General features: G+C 37.7%; 1 protein-coding gene across 4 annotated transcripts; it reads right to left on the bottom strand.

Moving 5' to 3' along the window:
* Window positions 1-453: 453 nt before the first annotated feature.
* On the bottom strand, window positions 454-4,770 carry LOC103401381 (heterogeneous nuclear ribonucleoprotein 1). 4 transcript variants are annotated; one of them, XM_008340098.4, is made up of 14 exons: window positions 4,541-4,770; window positions 4,222-4,360; window positions 4,028-4,117; window positions 3,593-3,658; window positions 3,389-3,454; window positions 3,156-3,241; window positions 2,992-3,037; window positions 2,733-2,787; window positions 2,021-2,097; window positions 1,742-1,886; window positions 1,497-1,624; window positions 1,313-1,417; window positions 1,031-1,171; window positions 454-849 (listed from the first exon to the last, which is right to left on the bottom strand). In XM_008340098.4, exons 2-14 carry the CDS (start codon window positions 4,237-4,239, stop codon window positions 775-777), a joined length of 1,098 nt encoding a protein of 365 aa, XP_008338320.3. In that variant the 5' UTR covers window positions 4,240-4,360; window positions 4,541-4,770; the 3' UTR covers window positions 454-774. The 4 variants fall into 4 exon arrangements, with proteins under 4 accessions (XP_008338320.3, XP_070669383.1, XP_070669381.1 ...); XM_070813282.1 differs by having other exon boundaries at window positions 1,742-1,882; window positions 2,017-2,097; XM_070813280.1 differs by having other exon boundaries at window positions 2,640-2,787.
* Window positions 4,771-8,925: the final 4,155 nt, after the last annotated feature.

The raw sequence follows: 8,925 nt of genomic DNA on the forward strand, positions 1-8,925 counted from the left end.
CATTTGGTCCGATCAAAAGCAAAATTGGTAGCCCCAAGGATACACGAATATAACATAGTGCACATCGGTTTTCTATATTTTTATGGATCCGTATCATTGCACAATGCTAGCAAGATACCAATCCATTTTAGGCGTGCATAGTCAAGTTAGTTAAGAGTAGTTTATATTCCCCCCAAATTTTGTCCTCAAGTCTTCAAATTTAAATCTAGTAATTTAAATTAAAGAATTCTACTACTAATATAAAAAAAAAAATTAAAAACTGTCATAATAATTGATCAAGAAAAAAAAGAAGAGAAAATTAATTGTTTTTAATTTTATTGAATCAATTGAACTTAAACCTCATTGGCTCATCCTTAGCATGACTTCCCCCAATGTTACTAAGGGGTCTAGAAGACGTGGAAGCAACAGGAAAGGACCCCTTGATGTTTATGATTTTCGATAAACGTCACAACATAAAAATCCGGATTTGCAATTTATCGATAAATAATCCAGGTAATGAGTCAACAAACATAGCGATTACTACACAAAGGAACCCCGATCCTGGTTCCTGGACTCGCCAGCGGCCTAATATTACAGATTTGGGCGTTCCTACTGACCTATATTTTCACCGGATAATAGAAGCCAAACTATTTCTAAAGTCCGACAGGAACATTATTGGGGACATCAACTAACGATTTGATCCTTAATCGTATATAAAATAAACTTAACACAACCTGCATGGCATTTTGTTGACATTCCTAATATCAAGTACCAATTTTCCAGAGCCACATCTCTCTAGTATGGCCTGTACCTCCAATCTGCTCTTGCTGGTCTCGCACTGCCGATTCCACTACCGATTCCGTAACCCCACTGCAAAATTAAGCGATGCGGTATGTTACTGAAGATCTTTGGAAAATAAGCTAATGTACATATCAGATTACAGCAGATAAGAACCTACTAATGCAGGACAGCATCTGTCATCCATATAATCATTAACTTTTGAAATCCGCCACGTTGAAATCTAAACTGAATTCATATAAAGTATACTTACATCATCAAAATCCAGACTTCCATACATCCTTCCATAGGAGCGCATAGGACCACCATAGCCGGCAAAGGGCTCTACATTATTCATCATAAAATTTCCACTTGTACCAGCATCCTCTGGAGGTGTGGCTGTATCTATTGCAACCTACCCAACAACATATTAAGTGAATGAAACTTCTTAACGAAAAGCAATATTCGTGCTAAAAAACACAAAAAAGTTTGACGTGGTGGATAAAAATGAAACACAAGTGAAGAGGTACAATCGAGGTCAGCTTCCTTCTACTACCTGCTGGCCACAAATCTCATGAGACCTTCGTGATACACGTTCTGCTACACCATCTTCCCCGAAAGTTACAAAACCAAACCCTCTATGCCCAGTTCTTTTGGGGTCCTACATAATTGAGTATTCTCACATTTTCAGGTTCCAATATTTCAAGAATACAGTTAGTTATAAATATACGATATCTTACCCTTGGAACATAGACATCTACTATACGACCAAATCTTCCAAAATACTGGCGGAGATCATCAGAGGTTGCTTCCTGAGGAAGCCTGCCAACAAAAATCTTTTTGCCCAGTCCTCGAGCAGATTCCCCTCCTAATCCAACACAAGATTTTGTTTTTTAAATTGTAACTTCTGAGTAGTCACATCAAGTGCAGTTTAATATTCTTCACATGAAATGCATTAAATGTTCTAACTTGTAATGGTACTTACTTGGAAAAGCTGGTCTTGGTACAGGGTGGTCATACAATGTAGGAGCCCCGACGGCTGCATATCTAGTTGCTGCTGAGATGTAAGCATTATATGCCCCATAGCCACCCTGTTGCGCCATTCTTCCAACTGGTCTGAAATCATCTTCCTGAAAACAAGAAATTATATTTGTTGATTCTTGAGTTAGTGATATCATTATGACCAATCTTTAAACTTTAAAAGGGATTAGTACTATAAGTTCAAAAAACAAGGGAGTACAGATTGTCAAAAACTGTAACTTGCCTTGGGTGTAGCTCGATCAACAACTACATTGGAACCGCCTAATTCATGAGTATCAGCCATCAAATCTTCCACAGAATCTGCAACAAAGAACACTTGTTTGTCCAATACTTTTCCTAAAAAAGATAATGATATCAACCACAAAGGAATATATCATACAATCAGCTCCCGGATCATCTATCCTACTGAAGCTAACTCTTTATATTCACAACAATAGAGGAGCTGTTATTGCTACTCCAAAAACGTAATCCTGCACTCCTATCTTGTAAAAAAATTTAGGCAGAAATTGCAATCGGAGGAGGTGCATCTTCTCTGGAGTGCCAATAATAGTTCCCTTTGCGTCTATATAGGATTATAATTAAAAACTACTTCTTACAAAACTTGTAAGGAATGGTAAAATAAAACAAGACATCAATATGTGAAGAATTTCAGATGTAAAAGCCAGTGAAAAGAACATATAATGTAATCAAACATGCTAGAGGAAAGCATCTTTTCTTTCGTAGTTCGATGCAACAAAATACCACTGACCTTCAGTTCTACCCTATCTCACCACATGCGTTTCCCTCATCATCACAAATAAATTTATGTCTACTGAAAGCTCAAGCAAAGGCAAACTACTAACTTAATGCGCCACTGGAGGCCTTCAACTCCAACAGAAAACAGAAACTGACATTAGGCATGATGCAAGGCACGAGAATATATGAGATGGCCTGACCTGCATTTTCAAATGTTATAAACCCAATTCCCCGATGCGCTTTTGAGCTTTGATCCTGAAACAACAAATTTGTGCAATCATAGCATACTTGGTCCAACCCAACAATAATTTGAAAAGTAAATGTGTGACTTGGTGGGTGCGTACACAGACATATCTTTGCAAATTTACAAGAGTTGTAAGCATATGTACTGACAAATCAACACACAAAAAGCTACAACATCTAATTTAATTAATTTTGACAAGGAGCTGGATAGAGAACCTTCGGCATGTATAAATCCGTTATTTCACCATATTTTTCAAAATGACTGCAAAAATAATTCAAAGAAACATCAGGTAATTCCATATAATGACTCACAAAATATTGTAAAAAGAAGTAAACAATGATAGCTAACATATGGCAACCACAACAATACATTTAAGTACCTTCTGAAGTTTGCTTCTGTCACAGATTGTGGGATCCTTGCAACAAATATCCTGGTAACTTTTCTTGCAGGTGCTCTCATCTCCTCCTGTCAAAAAATAATGAAATATTGTTGGCAATACAACCAACAAAACTTTTTATGTTAAAGAAAACACAACATGCATGCACAAGAATTATGAATAACCAAAAATAAAAAATGAATATTAACGAAATGCTGGTTACAAATTTATATTACCTTTGGGGTAGCTATTTTAACTTCCAGCATTCTATTGCCAAGAAAATGTTCACTTGATGCTGCAGTCTGTAGCAGTTATTAGACATTTGATATGCTAACTGTAAATCGTAACACATTTCTGTTTCCTAACCAAATGATCATGCAAACATTGATAACATTTAGTGAGTACAAACGGGACCCTTGGAAAATTCTATTCCAACTCACTTTGGCATCTTCAGCAGATACAAACGTTGCATATCCAAATCCACGAGACCGACCAGTTGACCGATCCTAATAAATATGGAAACAAATGCAGTAACAAATGCTTGTAAGGTTCCGAAACAAAGTAAATAATGAAAATATTGATCAAATACAGAGTATCAAGCAGAAGACCCTAAAATGAAATTTAAAGATAGTTGTCTCAGGCAAACTAAGAACTAAGTAAACAAAAGACGAAGAAAAATAGCATAAGACTATAACAAATCAAGTTAACAACATGTTACAAGAAATTTGCTCAACGTAAACCTTCCAGACCAAGCGAAGACAAAACTAACTTATGAAAAATAATTCAAGTGGTAAAGCACAAGAGTAACACAGAATTAAATTTCAAAAAGGAGTGATAGCATTAGCGAAACAAAAAGGGTTGGGTAATTGGCTAACCTTCATGACAATGCAATCCTCCAATTCCCCAAATTTAACCATATACTCTCTCAACCCTTCCGTATCGATATCCCACGGAATGCCCAAAACCTGCGTTACGATCACAGACGACCCAATTCAAATAAATTCCACCAACCCATTAATAAAAATGCAAAATTTAATACAAAGACAAATAAAAAGGGGAAAAAACTAACCACGAGCTTGCGGTCCATAATGTAATCGGAGAAGGCAGCGCAATCGGGGGCAGAGAAACCCGAAAATTGAAAAAAGAGAAAGCCTTGTGTTCTTCTTCTAAGCACTCTCTCTCTCTAACAAATCTCTCACACTCGCTCCCTGCACATGATAAGCACACCTCTTTCTCACACACAATCGGCACAAACCAATGCAAACTCACCATTTTCGATTTCGACATTTTTCTTTCCGTTTTCTTCAATTTACGAAAATTGGGAATGTAATTAAAAGAGAAATTGAAAATTAGGGCATGAAATTTGTTCAATTTACGCGCTCACTAACCTTGTGCAATCTCAATCAAACAATCAATCTCTGGGACTTTCAAAACCCTATACCTGACCAACCAACCCCTCGCGCTCCCTCTCCTCTCTCTCTCGCGTTTTCTCTCGTACTCGCTCGCGCCGCTCGGATCTTGAAGCGAACAATAAACACACAATTGGGCCGAGTTTGATATCCGGTCCCTGTCCTCTTAAAAATGCTTGTGTTTTTTGTGGTCTTGTGGATGGAGGGGCAGGGTCCCAGTGGGCGAACCATCACGTTAGTATAAAGTTGGTTGCATGCCACTTGTCATGTGATCGGATAATTAATTACATGTCACGAGTGCATATGTGTAAATAACATAAAAATAGATGCAAATTTTTTGTCTATCTGTCATGACATAATTAGTCTGGAACGTCATGGTGACGATATACAAGTACAATGCAAGTTGTTTTTCCACACATGAATATGATAACAAAAGGATTTCATTATTGGGGTTGTGGTGGACATGACTCGCTTTCATATCGAGTGACACGAATACTGTAATACCCTGGAAATTTCAATATATGAATATGTGAAGAAAATCGAAAATAAATCGATTTATGGTTATGGAAATAGAATTGGGAAATTTTAAAGTTTTATTTCCATATATTATTATAATTTACGTATTTGGATTATTGAGATTTTATGTTATTTTTCTAGAAATTATATTAATTTACTTGAGTTTAGTTTTAAATTAAACTAGTTACAAAGTTTGAAGTTTGGAAATTAATTAGTTAAAATTTATAGACTTTTTTAGGCCACAATTTATATTTTTGAAAGGCGCTCGATCCCACGAACGCGTAGGCACAAACAGTTCGTGAAACGAAGTTATAACGAAAGAGTTATCAACGTTTAAAGTTAAGGACATTTATGTAATTTTGGCTTGCATTGGAAGGCTCCAGATTTTTGAAGCCATTATTTGTGATGCCACGTGTGTGGCTGACAGAGAAAGGAAATGAGAGAAAAGAAGGGAGCAAAGGGGGAGAAAAGGAAAAGAGAGAAAGGAAGTAAGAAAGAGAGGGAAACTGGGTCTTCCCTTGACCCGCGCCCCGACCCGGCCGGATTTTGAGTTTCCGGCCACCTTTGACGACAGCAAAGGTGCCAAGATGACCCTCATATCCTTTCCATTTGATCTCCCTCATAATTTATCTCTAAACCCAACAAATTTGGGTTTGATTTTATGGAAAACCCTCAAAGGACGGTGTGGCGTGTTTAGGTAGTGTTTCACCAAATCTGAAGCTAACTCCGGTCACCGCACCCACCAATAGACTTCCCTCAATCCCAGGAACAAATCACATGCATTGGTTGGGGCGTCGAAGTTGTTTTGGAGTCAAATCAAGAACACCCAAAAACAAGGGTTTCCGGCGGTTCGTGGCAAATTTGAGGTGTTTCCCGGCCAAATTAGACTTGGCTGCATGTATGAAAGTTGCTCAACTCATTGAGATACAAGTATTTCGGGGGCGAGGTGTGACAAATACAACACCATTAAGCTAATGCTTGCAAAATTAACAATGAAAATATTGAGTAATACGACACAATTTGTTTCAACGAAAAAACTTAGAATAAAATGTATTTTGTTAAAGACTTAAAAATAAAATGTGTTTTACCAAATTCATTACTTAAACATTCCACATAAAAACATTTCAAAAAGGCACAAATTTGTTTCGTGGTCTCTGTGGTGACACCCCACTTTCAATGTCACCCTCGTGGTGAAAAAGTTGTTACCCCCAAGGTGAGCCTTGTTAGCAATTGAAGTCCAAACTCAAACTTTTGTTGAACAAACTCACGTGACTGTTATATGGAGGGGTCAAATTCTTCATTTCAATACAAATTATATATTATGCCATGGAAATCTAGTATGACTTAGGTATACGCTTGATATTCCTGGGTGAGTTATAACATACGCTTGTTCTTCTTGTGCGTTAAAAAGTTGCCATCTAATTCTAGTACACAAAACAAATTGCAACAAGTGAAAAGGGAAGATAAGCTTACATCAACCATTTCATGAAGGAAGGACCAACATCATCATTTCTCATACGATATGTTTTTTCACATCATTTTTCATACCATAATATGTTTTTCACACTAACGACAAAAGCATATGTCCAACAAAAAAAAGACAAAAGTATGCCTTCCAAAATGATTATGGTTCATTATAACAAAAAGTCACTGGAAATGTCTTCCACAAAATAGACAAACAATTTAGTTTCCCACAAAATAAAATCAATTCCCTCCACTCCAGCTTTTCTTTTGCAAGGTAAGGTGTTTTTCATCTGTAGATTTTGCTTGTTGTGCATTGGGGCCATTCCAAAAGGTCTTAAATGGAGTTAGTATTAGATGATATTGCAAAGTCATTCTGAGAAGTCGCCAAGGTGCACTGGCAAAGTTGGCATTGGCTGATACCATTTAGGCAATCCAATTCGATGAAGTTGAACTTCCAGGTATTTCTACAGTTATTTGTCTCCTAAACTATTATATTTGTACAATAAATTGTGAGAAAAACAAGATAACATCCAAGCATCTACAAAATATGTGCAAAATTACAAAATAAATGATGTAAGAACAACCCAAATCATATTAGCATGCTTTGCTAGGTCACGATCAAATGTAATGAGAAAAACTTACCTGGTGCAGCCATGGTGGTTGTTAATCATACACAAGAACTATTCTATGGCTCAAGACCTTATGTTCCAATTGTGATAGAACCCTAGTTTTCAGAACGTGTTCTTTGTGAACAGGAAATCCTTATTTATAGATTTGAACTCCACCAACCTCCATCTATCATGGATGGGTGGTTACTAACTATTGTAAATGCAGTGATTAGTTTTGTTGATGCACAAAATCAATGGGGACTTTGGTACAACAGAAAGTGTCAGGTTTGTGACCTTCGCTAGATTGGTTCAGTCACTAGTGTGGATAAGTATATAAATGGATGGAGACAGGGAAGCAAACACAAGATGTACGTGGTTCACCCAGATTTGCTACGTCCACGGAGTAGAGGAGTTCTCATTAATTGTGAAGGGTTTACACAAATACATAGGTTCAAGCTCTCCTTTAGTGAGTACAAGTGAATGATTTAGTACAAATGACATTCGGAAATATTATGAGAGAATGATCTCTATTTATAGAAGAGAGTTTCTAGTTTCATTCTGACATTGACATGTGTCGTGTTATGATTGGCTTCTGATGTTAACACGTGTCGCGCTATGATTGGCTTCTGATGTTGACCCGTGCCACGTTGTGATTGGCCTCCTGGTTTGAGGGAAACTCTTCTGGGTCCTTGACGGTATAACGTTGACCAGTGCTCAGTAGTTTCGGGATTGGTCAAGTATGGTACAAACAGTGCTCCCCTAACTTCCCGAATGAGGGAAGCTCATCGGTTGAGGACTTGCAAGATCCAAGCCATTGAGTAATCACGAAACTTCTAAGTACCGAAGTGTGGTATCATTTTCACTTGCCTTATCTGTCTCACATGTAGATGTGGCATCTTCTCTGGAAGTGCTTTTCCTCTATCCAAGGGTGGTATCTTTAACCGATGAAGATGCACAAGGTAATGTATCAATTTCACTTGAAGCTTACTTATAGTTTTGGGCTTGGTCAAGTGCGATACAAACCTTATAGTAGAAGTCCCCCAAGTCGCCGAGCTAGGAGATTTGCCGAATGAGGTAACAGACAAGGTAAGCAATCAGACTTCCAAGTAAACAACCTGGATCGGAGGTTCAACTTTGGCTTCCGGTTGATTGTTCTTCTCCTCCTTGTGTCGTAAATAACACCAAGGATAAGGAGAAGCAAATGGAGAAGAGATGATATGAGATACTTTTACTTTTGAAGAAGTAACTTTCCACAGGCTTATTCTTGAACTGGGCTAGAGGGTTTTCTGATTTCCTCCAGAGTATAAGGCCGACTCAAGAATTTGAGGGTCAAAACAAGTCCATCAAATCTAGAGTACATTCGACCCTGATGATATGAGATACTTTTGCTGTTGACAAAGTAATGGATGTATCGACACGTGTTCTGTTACGCTTGTCTCCACATACTTCCTTGTATCCTTCTCACTTGCCCTATCTGTTCCTCAGGCAGATGTGGTATCTTCTCTGGAAGCATAAGATGTTGAAGATGAGTACTCAAGAGCAATGCCAGGTAAGTAATCAGGCAAGGGGTTCCAGGCAGTCAGTTCTTGATTGGAAGCTTGATTCCAAGTGCTGACTGATTGCTCTCTTTCTCTTTGTCTTGCAGGTAAGAATAAGGCCAAAGGAAAAAACAGGGAAAAGCATGATATGGGATACTCTTGCTTTTAACCCTGATGATATAAGATACTCTTACTCTGGTGTGGCTTGTTTGTAGAGGTATTATCGGGAGGAAAAGAA

Source organism: Malus domestica, chromosome 15 (genome assembly GCF_042453785.1).
Source record: "Malus domestica chromosome 15, GDT2T_hap1".
NCBI classification, from domain to species: Eukaryota; Viridiplantae; Streptophyta; class Magnoliopsida; order Rosales; family Rosaceae; genus Malus; species Malus domestica.